The sequence below is a fragment of the Pleurodeles waltl genome, chromosome 5, assembly GCF_031143425.1.
Source record: "Pleurodeles waltl isolate 20211129_DDA chromosome 5, aPleWal1.hap1.20221129, whole genome shotgun sequence".
Classification (NCBI taxonomy): Eukaryota; Metazoa; Chordata; class Amphibia; order Caudata; family Salamandridae; genus Pleurodeles; species Pleurodeles waltl.
In genome coordinates, this window is record NC_090444.1 from 1,312,508,412 (window position 1) to 1,312,522,345 (window position 13,934).

Below are 13,934 nucleotides of genomic sequence, written 5' to 3' on the forward strand. Positions count from 1 at the left end.
GAAACTGCTTGGAGATCTGTGGTACTCACTTCTCTGTTGCATGACACAGGGTATGATATCCAGGGGGGTAGCCATTGTTGCTAATAAAACGTTCCTACACATTAATTTGGACCTCAGTGGATAAATCTCAGGGAGGTGGGTGATCTTGGAGCTTTGTGTGGGTGTGGTGAGTCTTACCTTATGCTCTGTATGTGGCTCCAACTTACATGAGACTGCTGTTATTGATTATCTAAATCTGGAACTTTTATGTGGTTAGCTTCCCTCATCCTGTGTGTAGACCTTAGCCTACATATGTCTGTCGATGGGAAGGACAGGGATGCCATTCATACACTGGAAGGAAACCACTGATGTTTGGAGCAGTCCATTGGATAATGAAAGATCATGGGCTGGCTGATGTCTAAGCTAAACTAAATGCTGCAGAGCCAGGACATACGTTCTTTTCCTGCCCTCATAATAAAGTGGTGCATTTGGATTATTTTTTGGTGCCTGTATCTCTTGGCGGGCAGGTGGGAATCCAAAATTATACTTGTGTGCTACCGGATCACAACCCCCTAGTGCTTGAATGTGCAATCACTGACCTAGTGAAGCCTCATGGGACTTGGACATTTCACAGAAATATTTCCTTCTAGATTTGGAATATATAGATCACATGAGTAAGTGTCTAACAGATTTCCTTGCAATAACTAGAGGTACTGCTGCTTATAATATGGTCAGGGACACCTTTAAAGCAAGTATCAGGAGTAAAACACTCAGCTATAGTCTTTATAAGCAGAAGTAGAGATGTAGCCAAATTCATGGGCTGTATGGAGATCTTTCACTCCGTGAAGTAGCTCTGACTAGGTACATAATGGAAGGGCCGGAATGTGAAATTTAGTAGAATATTGATAATTAATCAGCATTACAGTTAGAAGGTAGCCGCCAAATTCTGAAACTACAAATTATGTTTTTATGAATAAGGGGAAAACACTGGCAGGCTATTGCCACACCGTACAAGACAAAAGTGCACAGAGAGGGATTGATGCTATTATAGATAATCTGGGGCATAAGACTAAAATCCATGCAAAAATTGTTAGGGTGCTTGAAAATTCTAGGAGGATCTTTTTTCGGAGGCTATTTCCCAATGGTCATACATCTATATAAAATTTCTTAGTATAGTAAGTGGGAACATATTGAGTGATGAACAGCAGGCCTTGCTTGAATTGCAGATCTCTTCCTTAGAGGTAGCTGAGGCTGTTAGATCTCAGGCCGTACAGAAAGCCACTGGACCAGAAGGGATACCCCTGGAATTTTATAGGACCTTTCTCCAGGAACTTGAGGAAGATATGAGTGCCACCTTTTTAAGGGCACAGAGGGATGGTGAGGCCCCCCTCCTCGGAGGCTACCAGGAAAAAGCATTCAGGAAAAAGGGCAAGTCGCCTTGAACCCAGGGTCTTATAGGTCTATATCTTTAAGAAATGTTTATGCCAAAGTATATGCTGAAATATTAGCTAAAAGTTTAGTTAAGGTAATCGCCAACCTGTTATTCCCCTGCCAACATGGCTTTATCCCAAGATGGGAAGCAACTGACTATGCACGTATGGTAATCACCCTGTTTGATACAGCAAAGACAGCAAAAACACATTTAGGATTCATATTGCTGAATGCAAAAAAGGCCTTCAACCGAGTCTCTTGGGGATATCGTTGTGAGTTTTTAAGATAGATGAGAATTGGTCTTCACTTTATCAAAGCAATTACTATATTATATCAGGCTCCCAAAGCCAGGCTCAAATAATAGGGGTAGAGTCAAAGGAGAGCTTAATCTCTGCTATTTCCATTATACATAGATCTCTTTATCTCTCAACGAGAGAACAATATTGAGGTCAACTCAATCTCTGTAAAAAAGGTGGATTACAAAGTTTCGGCCTATGCTGTTGACATTGTAGTGTTAACATCTGTCTCTTTTAAACCTTTGGCTGCAATCGAGAATAAGGCCAATAACTTTGGGGCAATTCACTTTGGGGGAATAGCAGGGTATCGCCTTAATGAGGGAAAGACCCAGATAGTCTGCACTAAAGGAATAAATCTGGGGGACCACCACCTACACCTGCTGGTGGAGGATGCAACCTATTTAGGAATAAAGATGCCATCTACCTTTGATACTCCTGTGGAGCTAAATCTATCACCCCTGGACTTTACGATCAGGCAGGAACAGGTTAGAATCAATATCCTGCATCTGTTGTTGATGGGGAGATGTAATGTTTTAAAAATGCTTATCATTCCAAAAGTCATATATCTTTACGGCCATTCCGCTAGAGGTTGACAAGTGCTGGTTGATCAAGCTAAAAAGTCCATGCTCCAGCTTTTTCTGGCAGTTTAAAAAGCCAATGAGGCCACTAAGGCTTATCATATTTCCTAGAGATGGGGGGGGAGAGGAGTCTGCCGGGGGGTACCCAGCCTTACATTTTATTATTGGTACAATAGTACTGTATGCTTTAGCATATGGGGATTTTGATCACGGGAAACACGCACAATGTACCACCATATCTGAGCTTACATTGGGGCATGATGCTAAGGGTTGCTTTCTGAAAAATTTGGAAAGAAGCTACTATAAATTATCAGATTTAAGATAGTGGATGGGGCGTGTAAGGTGTGGAGGCAATTAAACAGGAGAATTTACATCTCTAGATTTAATCGTTATACACCTCTATGGGGATCTCTCGCCTTACTGGTAATGTTCCATGATAACATGGGTACAAGGCTTGAACCTAGGGCCACATGTTCAAAGGATTTTTCTAGTCGCACTCCAGGACAAGTGGACTGGGCCATTTGAGGTGGAGGAGCACAAGAGTAAAGTCACCTAACTGGTGGACTTGCTGTCTCCCGGGAACCCCTCGAGGGTCCTGTATGTGAACCGGTTCAAGCTACACTTTGAGCGGACTGAATTGGCCATGCTCATAGCAACATATGATGGGGTGGAGGAAGAGAGTGAGCCTCTTCCTGGCTTCCTGTCTGCTGTAGAGAATGATGGGTCTGTGGAGGCAGTGAACCTCTCCCCCTCCCTGACCCCATTGCAGCAGAGGGACTGTTGCTAGGTGTTGGGTCAGTTTGCCTCCCTGTTCTACCTGATCCCAGGGATCACATGCTTGTATACACACGATGTAGACACTGGGGACAGTCCTCCTGTTAAACATAAAGTTTACAGAGTGACTGACATGGTTAGGGCTAACATTAAGGATTAAGTTTCTAAAATGTTAATGTCAGGGTTTATTGAGTTTTCTGGTAGCCTTTGGGCCAGCCCTGTGGTTTTGGTCCCAAACGCTGCAGCTCCTGGTGCAACTCCAGAACTCAGGTTCTGTGTGGATTACCAGGATTCAATGCGGTCACCAAGACTGATGCGCACCCCATCCCCTGAGCTGATGAACTTATTGACTGGTTGGGAGCTACCAAATACCTAAGTACGTTTGATCTTACCTCCTGGTATTGGCAGATTGCCCTAACTGAGGGGGCTAAGGAGAGGTCTGCATTCTCCACACCACATGGGCACTACCAGTTTACGGTGATGCCCTTTGGGATGAAAAATGCCCCTGCCACCTTTCAGAGGTTCGTCAACCAGGTGTTGGCTGGACTGGATGATTTCAGTGCTGCCTACCTGGATGACATTGCTGTCTTTAGTTCCACAGGGGAGGAACACTTGCAGCATCTCTGTAAAGTGTTGGAGGCCCTGCAGAAGGCAGGCCTCACTATTAAAGAAAGCAAGTGCAAAATAGGACAGGGTTCTGTGGTGTATTTGGGCCACCAGGTGGGGAGTGGCCAGGTGGCAACCCTACAGCCAAAGATTGAAGCCATTCAGGCTTTGGAGCCTCCCAAGACCCAGACTGAAGTGAGAGCCTTTTTAGGTCTCACTGGAAAATATAGGTGGTTTGTCAAGGGGTATGGCACAATTGTTGCTGCCTTGACTGAGTTAACTTCCAAAGAGCAGCCCAGAAATGTGATCTGGACTGAGTCTTGCCAGACTGCTTTTGATGCCCTGAAGGCTGCCATGTGCACAGCACCTGTGCTGAAGGCACCTGACTATTCCAAGGAATTTGTTGTGCAAACAGATGCCTCAGAGCATGGTATCGGAGCAGTACTCTCACAGCTTAATGAAGAGGGCCTAGACCAACCTGTAGCCTTCATTAGCAGGAGGCCACTGAAGAAGCTAAGACCTTACTTGTTTGGGACTCACTTCCGAGTTCAGACAGACCACAGGCCGCTCAGATGGTTAATGCAGGTGAGGGGTGAGAATCCCAAATTGTCGAGGTGGTCCATCTCCCTACAGGTAAAGTACTTTACTGTGGAACCCCACACTGGCACTGACCATGCCAAAGCTGATGGTCTGTCCAGATTCTTCTGCCTTAATGATGAGAAATCCCATGAGGTTGGGTAGTTGCTCCCCAATTTCCGCTGGGGGGGACACGTGTTAGACTTGGCATCATTGGCATGGTCTCCCCTAACTTTTTGCCTCTACTTCCTAGGTTGTTTCTGTGTGCAGGACTCTGTTTTTGCTGTTTTTGTTTGCTCTGGACACTTTACCACTGCTGACCACTGCTAAAGTGTAAGTACTCCCTGCATAAATTGTATGTGTAAATTGGCTTATCCATGATTGGCATGTTTGATTTACTAGCAACTCCCTAGTAAAGTGCAGTAGAGCTGCCTAGGGCCTGTAAATCAAATGCTACTAGAGGGCCTGCAGCACTGGTTGTGCCACCCACATTAGTAGCCCTGTAAACATGGCTCAGACCTGCCACTGTAGTGTCTGTGTGTGCAGTTTTGAACTGCCAATTCGACTTGGCAAGTGTACCCACTTGCCAGGCCTAAACCTTCCCTTTTTATACATGTAAGGCATCCCTAAGGTTGTCACTAGATAGCCCCCTGGGCAGGATGCAGTGTATGTTAAAGGTGGGACATGTACTTATGTGTCTTACATGTCCTGACAGTGAAATACTACCAAATTTGGTTTCTACTGTTGCAAGGCATTTCTCTCTCAGAGGTTAACATGGGGCTGCCTTTAAATATTATCAAAGCACAAATTGCCTTTGCGAGCAGATAGACATGTGGGTCTCTGATATAGTTGTTTTTTAGGTTGTGTGTGTGAAAATTCCACTTTTAGAAAGTAGGCATTTTCTTGCTTAAACCATTCTATGACTCTGCTTGTTTGTGGATTTTCTGTCTGGGTCAGTTTGACAGTTGGGCTGTTTGTACCTCTCCTCTAGACAGTGACACAAATGGAGCTGATGTGTAGCCTGCATATCCTGATGGGCTATCTGGGCTGAGGAGAGGGGAGGAGTGGTCACTTACACCTGAAAGGGCAATGCCTGCCCTCACACAATTCAGCCTCCAGCCCCCTGGTGTGTGTCTGGGGCCTGGCCTCGGCTTAGGATGAAAACAACAGAGACTTCTCGTTGAAGTAGGCCTACTTCAAAGGTAGAAAGGGGTAAAAGAAGAGCACCCAAAACCCGTGAAAAAAATCAGATTACTTCTGGAACCAAGAGGAACCTCTGCCAAGGAGAAGAGCTGGAAGCTGGGGGAGGAGTACTTCCCCTTTGCCTTTGACTGTGCTTTGCTGGGTTGGCCTGCAGTAGCTGCTTCTGCCTGAGAGAGGACAAAGACTGACTTTTGTGTGACTTCCCACTGGTGGAGAAGCTCCAAGGGCTTGAACTGAGTTTGCCTCCTGTTAAAGTCTCAGGGACATCAAAGACTTCTCTTTGCCAGCACCTGGGCTTTCTGCTGAGAGTCGCGCCTGCCAAGTGGTGCCCTAACCTGTCCCTGGGCCCTGGAAAGGTAAAGCTGGTGGAAAAGGACAGAAATCCACACACTTTTGACATACTACCTGCCTCGGGGCTGATAAACCACGCACTGCTGGCCTCGCGGCTAAAGTCGATCCTCCACCTGCATCGTGGCTGGGAGATTGACGAAACACGGCTGGAGAAATGGTGCTCAACACCCTCAGTGGCTGCTGTTAACGATGCAAGCCTCCACGCAGAGAGGTTTTGTGACACTGTGCGACCGGATCTCAACGCAACATTGCTGGGAGCGGAAAATCAATGCAAAGCGTGCCCGGACCGAAGGTGCCCGTCCGGATCGACGAATGGCTCTCTTGAGGGAGAGAAGAAACACATGCTGACCCGTCCGGAGGAGGAATGACGCACGTTCTCGCTTGCAGGTGAGAAATCGACGCATCGCTGGCCTTTTCTGACGCACGCTCGCCCGTGTGGCTTTATTTTGATGCTACCCAGGTACATTTGTGCAATATCAGTATTCTCATTGTTTTCTAAGGATTAAGACTCAGATTAATAACTTGACATGTGTATGTTGGATTTTTGTCATTTTGATCTTGTTTTGTTCCGATAAATATTATCTATTTTTCTAAACCTGTGTTGTGTCATTTTGTAGTGTTTTCACTGAATTACTGTGTGTATTGGTACAAATACTTTACACCTTGCTTCTGAAGTTGAGCCTGCCTGCTCGTGCCAAGCTACCAAAGGGGCGAGGGGGAGTTAATTGGGGGTGATTCTCCTTTACCCTGACTAGAGTGATGGTCCTTGAGCTATAGTTTGGACAGGGGGTAACCTGGCTGCCAACCAAAGACCCCATTTCCAACATGCACCAAGCCAACACCTCATTTTAAGGATGAACCCCTGAATGTGCCAGAATATGTGATGTTTGTTGATGGCTCATACATGAGGGATAAAACAGTGGATCTGAGAGCAGCTTATGTTGTCTACACAGTTCACAAAGTGGGGGAAGCCTCATGGCTCGAGGTGTCACCTCTACCCAAGAAGCAGAACTGGTCACTATTACCAGAGTTTGCTGTCTTTCAGACCAACTGAGGGTGACAATATTTTCTAACAGTCAGTATGGCTTTTGTGTGGACCATGACTTCGGACAATTGTGGTCATAGGTGGGATTCACGACTTCACCTGAGTTGCCCATCTGAAACAGGGAATTTGTGACGCACCTTTTAGAGGCTTTACAGTTACCACAAGAAGTTGTTGTGGTTAAATGCGTGGCCCACAGGAGTGGAAATGATCATCGGGTAATAGATATGCTGATGAAGTTGTTCAGAATATGCTCTTGCGGTATGCATATTTAATGTGGAGTACGCAAATGAATCTGATGAGGACACCAATTTTGCTACACTGTTGTCTGAGGCTGGTTCCTTGGAGGAAGTAAAGAGCTTGCAGGAGGTAATGTAAGAAGTGGAACAACAAGGCTGGGTCAGAGCAGGATCTATCAAGAATGCAAATGAGATCTGGGTCTCAGCTGATGGAACACCTGTGTTGCCCGACAGTTTGTTGTTGCCAATGATGAGACATTTTCATGGTCCTGCACACAGAGGGAGAGATGCTGTGGTTAGATTGCGCAGCCAGAATTGGTTCAATTCTCTATTTAGAATCATGGTTGAGGATTTGTGCAAAGGATGTTTGACCTGCCAATAAATGAATGTAGGGAAAACAACACCAGTAACCATGAGTCACATAGGCAGATCAGGAGGACCCTTTAGCAGAATGTAGTTGGACTTTATCGAGATGCCTGTTTAGAATGGGCTGAGATATGACCCGTCATAGTGTGCATTTCCTCTCAATGGGTGGAAGCCTACACAACCAAATGGAATGACAGTCTCACTGTAGCCAAACTGCTGTTGTGAGAACTCAACAGTTCGGATCTCCAGTTTCTCTGGAGAAGACAGAGGGACTCATTTTAATAATGTGATCCTCGAAATGCTGTGTATGACACTGCAAGTGGGACAACAATTACATTGCAGCTACAGGCCAGAAGCTTTGGGTATTGTGGAATAGAGTAATGGGACTCTCAAATCTGTTTAGCCAAAGTGTGTGCATCCACTACTTTAAAAAGGCCAGATGTCTTGCCTTTGATGTTGATGAGTCTCAGAAGTACCCCGAAAGAAGATCGCAATTGTCCCTGCATGAAATACTCATTGAACATGCCATGAGATTTCCTGCTGTGCCTGCAAACTGCTTGTAAATATCACAGATTACGTGAATCTCGACTAATGCAAAGGACCTGTTGATGTAGTGTGTTCTGTTGCTTACCAAGTTTGAGCTGCTACTGTTATTCCACATCATGAGCAATTCCATGAATTTAGTCCTAGCAAACGGGTTCTGGCAAAGAAGCATGTTTAGAAGTCATGCTTGGAGCCAAGATGGAAAGGACTCCCGCAGGTCACCAACACTACAAGTAAAATGTGTAGGACTCCCACACCCAGAAAATAAGGTGCCCACTCGAAAAGATGGAAACATCTGCAACAAGTTTGCAACCTCCTGTGCCTGACCATCTGAAAGGACCCGAGGGGGTGTCCCCCAGAGTCCCCCAGCAGAGCAAGTTCCAGACATCTTGCAGGTGGAGGAAGAAACGAGACCAGAGTAAGGGAGCTTAAGAGAGCTACTGCAATTGGAGACAAGTGACCATGTTGAAGGTACAAGTGAAAGGAGTGGGATAGCTAGAGAGAGCTGTGAGAGACTAAGATCTAGTGTGCCAGTTCGACTCCTACCACAAACCACCATCAAAGAGACAGACTCAAGTGGTGAGAGTGATGCTGAAAGAGACCAACAGACACCTAGAAGATCAAAGAGTGCAAATGTTCCTTGTCTCAGATATCCAGCACCCAAGTGGGCTTATTACATGGACAGTGTGTCTGATTTGACAATCTATGACTCATATGAACTGAGAGCAATTCCACTAGAGCCCCAGTGAGATGTCACAATTGCCTAGTGATTGATTCCTGAACTTGATTGATTTTGACATTAGTCTTACCTTCTAATTTGTGAGCTATAGTTAACTGAAATGACCTCAAATAAACTTTAAAAATATTGCTTTAAATGGGAAAAGAAAAGGAAAATAAAAAAGATAAATAAAGAATTAAAAAGAATACCTAGGGCCAAGGCTGCAGTAGATGAGTAGGGTTGCCATTCCAGAAGAAGCTGAAGTAGGGTCATGGATGTTTACAGAAGACTGCAGCATATAAAATGAATGAAATAACTACATTTAACAACACGTTTTGCTCATTTTGCGCAAATAGAGTCAATTGCAGAATATTACAAGCCTGTTTGCTGCACCATTCTAATTAAGGTCTGAACGTAGATAAACACCTTAGCAAGGCTAGATCTATGGCAGGTGGTGATTGCTGTGACATTAAGGGTTGTTGTGCTAGTATTAATGATCCTTTTCGTTGGGATGAGCATTTCTCCTGAGAGAGTCACCTTTCGGTCTACCTCTACACCTAGATCATCTGCTCATTTAATAGATCTGATGAAAATTAAAGCTTCATATGTGCCTGCTTTAAAGGGAGATTTCACAGTAAACATGTATTCCAGATTAGTGCAACAATAGACGCATGTCCAGATGTGAAGGACTGATACATTTGTGCACAGCTCCCTGTTTGAGCTGCTGAAAATGCAACCTTTCATCATATTCTACTTTCATATATAACCACCTGTAGTATGCTGGTTAACTTATTTTAAAGGCAGAAACATTTTGAGTATTATTTTTCAAATTGTGTTGTTATCGTTTCAGACGTTCCCCCTAATAGGAGAATGAACCCTCACCACATGTGTGCCGTATCTAAGAAACCTGTACCTCTCAACACAAACCTGCAGTCTTCCACACACACGACCTGCAGCCACCTCAAACATACGCTTGTGGCTCCACAGTTGTACGAACTGCAGACACTTCAGACACACAGCCTGCAGCCAAGCATGCACCCTCGTAGCCAAGACCTCCAACACACAAAGCATGTACTTCCACACTTACATACATCACTAATACATTTACTGGTGCATATGCAGAAATATATTTATTGAACTACTACAAAGGGCAATTTAATTTCAATACATTGTAATCTAGATCAAAGTCTTAAATATATGGATGATGTTACATTTTGTGCTTGCCTGTGGATGTCTCAATATGTTTGTTTCACTTGGTCACAAATATCACAAATATGCAAGCTGGAAGTTGCCATCAAATGTTTAAGTGTGTTGTTTGATTAGAACTTTTGATTCTCTTTTAGAGCTGACACAAGCAACCATACCATAAACCTCTGAGACAGATTATGACTTCATGGGGGTATGAAACACATATGGACACCTCATTACTGATCTGCAATGTGAGTAATCACATGCTCATTTATGTACATTGGATATAATGTGCACATGTGTGTTTACATAATTGCATATAACATTTCTTTCCTTCAGGAAACCAATGCATTAATTATCAGACATGGTTTGACTGATCCAGGTATTGTAGTTGCAGACTTTAGTGTATACACCTGGGTAGCCTGCCAGTGCGCATCCTTTTCCAAAAGAGACAACACCCTGAAGCTGTCCGTTGCACTCCAGCGGTCCTCCAGAATCTCCCTGCAATGGAAAAGAAAGATTGTGATTTAGAAATATAATTTCTACCTGTCATAATAATATTTGTGTACCTAAACAGGGCTTGCAGTTAGATTGCTAAATTAGGAACAAGTAGTTTTTCAAATGCAATCATTTGTTGTATAAAATGGGGTAAAGCCTTCTTCTCTGTTTAGTTCATCATGGACTCTGGCAATATTTGCATATAAAATATTTTGTAGAAAACACGTATGGTAGCCATAGTCAGGCACTAGCACTCTAACATAGATCACATCATTCCAAACGAAAAACCGAAACTGATCTGGTTAATTTGTCACAGGACTACAACTGTTTATGTTTGGGAAACATTTGAATTATGCCTGCAATTTCGTGTTACACATGAAATTCAAAATTCTTGAAATTCTGCTATTATGCCACAATGTGTAGTTATGCACCGAGCGGGTGAGATAAACACAAGCAGCCAGAATGTGAGTCACTGTTGCTCACACCACTTGTGCATGTCATGTTTTTTTTTTCTACTGTGGAATTCATCCTTGCATCAATAACTGACATAAGGATGTATTTTGCACTAAAATATAGCACTAAGCACCAGATGTAGCAACCCATTTTACATTTGCAATCCGTGCGAATGGGTAAATGTGACCGTTTGCGAATGCAAAATAGCCTTTCCAGATGTATGAAAGGTGTTGGCAATCCAATTTTATGGACTTACAATTTTTGCGATTTCCTAAAATTGCGACCCCGAATAGAGAATTACAATTTGTGATTCCCAAAATAGGAAATCATAAATAAAAATGTCCTATTTGCGATTCCCTAAGCACATGTACCAAGTATTTTCTATGAGAGCATCCAACATCGTATTAAGTACTGAAGAATTTAAAGTATTTAAACATTAAAGTTCATCATATCTTTGTTCTTTAATTCGACCTAATCAGAATTTGTGTTACACATTTCTGAATAATTATTATTCTAATGCATTGATTCTTATGTTCAATGTGCCCTTGCCAACACGTTTCATGTCTCCTGCCTACATTTTATAGACAAACATATCTTTAACCATTTCAGGGTAGAATGTAAATTTGTGCACAATATTTGCTCACTTTTATTGATGTTGCATAATATATTTTGATTTGTTGTTTTCCTTACCTTTGATAAAACAGCAGTTCAGCTTTGAAAATATTCACTGTTTTGAATGCTTTTGGCAAATGAAAGTGCATATCAATAGGGTACCATAACGTCAATACTGCCAAGTCATAAAAATGTAACTGCACCACATGTAATCTATAGTAAACTAAGAATTATCCTTTTTTGTACTTGGTATGAAAACCAAATTGGCTTTGTATGTGTAATATTCCTATTTCTATTGATTGCACTCCTTTACTTATTTATCACATGTGCTTTAAATGTACAGTGCTCAGTTTGTTTAATCATGCTTACTGCAGAACAAACAATGAGTAAGGCCTGGAAACTTCTCTTCAGACCCTTGTTCTATCTTCTGCGGAGTCCCCAAGAGTCAATCCTAGCAGTGATTTTGCTTGATCTGCACATAGAACCATCAAGAGATATAATGAAGGACTCAGGCGCCCAATCCATTAATATGTTGATGATTCTCAAAGTTACATAAAAAGTCCACCTTGGCTGACATCCATAATTGAAAAAACTGCCTATGTAAATATCACACGTGGATGTTGAGCTACTGCCTTATGCTTCCTTGGACTTCAAGCTGGAAAGACGGAGCTTATTTTATTTTGCAGACAACACACAACAAAATGTGATCATAGGTGGAATTCCGAGTTTCAAACCATTGACTTTACACCCTTGCCACTGAGCGCAGGTCCCTTGGCATCTGGTTAGACTTACATCTTGCTATGTTCTCACAAACTGACCATTTTATAAAACAACAAAGAGCCACTCTGATTTCCTTGAAAATATAAAGCCTGCTGTCCAAACCAAAGACTTTTGTCTGATCATCCAATTGGTTGTCATTTCAAAATGAGACTGTGGAAATTCCACTCTAATTGGTATCAACATATTTACCCTAATTTCAGTTCTTGGGATTATTAACTCTGCTGCCAGACTACTTTTGATTGTAAAGTATTCAACCACATCATCCCAATCTATTGTTATCTACAGTGGTTTCATGTGGAAGCCGGAATTCAATTCAAACGTTCTCGGATTTAAAGCCATCCATCAACAAAATCCACACTACCTGTTTTCCTCTGTATAAATGTCTGACATATGTAAATGCCCAGGAGCAGCAAGGTTTAGGATTTAGAATCTAGGAAATTCAGAACTTACCATGTCGTGACCCATGTGTTCACAGGGGTAGCCCCTCCTCATACGTATTTTGTACCTGAAGACTTCTGTCAATGTACATAGAAAGAAATTCCTATCTTGGGTCTGTTCATCCTGCCAACACTTCTTTGTTTTCCTCACCATGTCTACCTTTCTCTCCTATCTTTCTCCTAACACCTTTTACATGCATCCTCTCTGAGTGACTGAGTCCAGTTAACATTTATCATTCATTGTTTTCTTCACTTTCATTGTAAGAAGAGATACATTCTCCAATGTTGTTTTACTTGAAAGCGCACTGACACCCTGTTTGGGTTGAACTGTGCTGTATAACAATTATTTAATTAATAACATAAATGTATATTTTATCATAGCTCTACCCTGGCTCATGAAACAATACAAAACTATAGAGCACTTTAGTATAGTGGGATAGTGCTACCAGAGTAAATCCATAAGATAGCAACAGGTATATACATTGAATCATTGCAGATCCAGAATTTTTTTTACAAACATCCATAGGGAGGGAGCGCAAAAATGAAAATGTGCAAGTGAGAGGAGGGAGCAAGAGCAGTTAACTGAAAGGTTGTTATATGTGGGATTACATCAGAGAGAAAAATAGAGCTACTGCTGGGCTGTAGACAGGTTGAAAATATTAGTCAGGGAAAAGACAGTGACTTTGTGAATGACATAGACTGTCTCATAAGGTGTTTTAGTTTCAGCTGGAGCCATTGAAGCATTTCTAAGATAGGAATAATGTGGTCAAATATCTTGCTTTCAGTGATGAACAAGCTCCTGTATGTAAAACTGCCCTTAGAGGTGCAAGATGCACTTTTGGTGTACCTGTTAAGTAAGAGGTGCCAGAATCAAGTATTGATAGAACTAGGGATTTCAATATAGGCTTGAAAACTTCTTCTTGGATGAATAGTCTCAGCTGTGGCAACAGTCTCAAATGGAAATGTGCAATCTTAGTCATAACAGTGATTTGATATTCAAGGTTTAGGGCCTGATTTAGGTATTGGCATCAAAATAATGACAGGTATCCTGTTCGCTGAAATCTAAATCCCATTATAGCCTATCAATCAATCAATCAATCAGTTTTTGTAAAGTGTGGCTACTCACCCTTGAGGGTTCTCAAAGCTCTGGGGGGAGGAGGGCTGGGTGGAGCCTCATCCAAAGAGCCTTGAGGTTCTTCCTGCAATCAATCAATCAGTTTTTGGGATTTAGCCTATGGGATTTAGATTTCAGAGGATGGCTTAT

General features: G+C 42.6%; 1 protein-coding gene across 1 annotated transcript in view; it reads right to left on the reverse strand.

Moving 5' to 3' along the window:
* Window positions 1-10,241: 10,241 nt before the first annotated feature.
* LOC138297111 (trypsin I-P1-like) overlaps window positions 10,242-13,934 on the reverse strand; it is a 45,802-nt gene continuing 42,109 nt past the window's right edge. Inside the window, exon 3 of the mRNA XM_069236610.1 lies at window positions 10,242-10,391. Within this exon, the coding sequence (XP_069092711.1) occupies window positions 10,242-10,391 (150 nt within the window). The remainder of the gene's footprint in view (window positions 10,392-13,934) is intronic.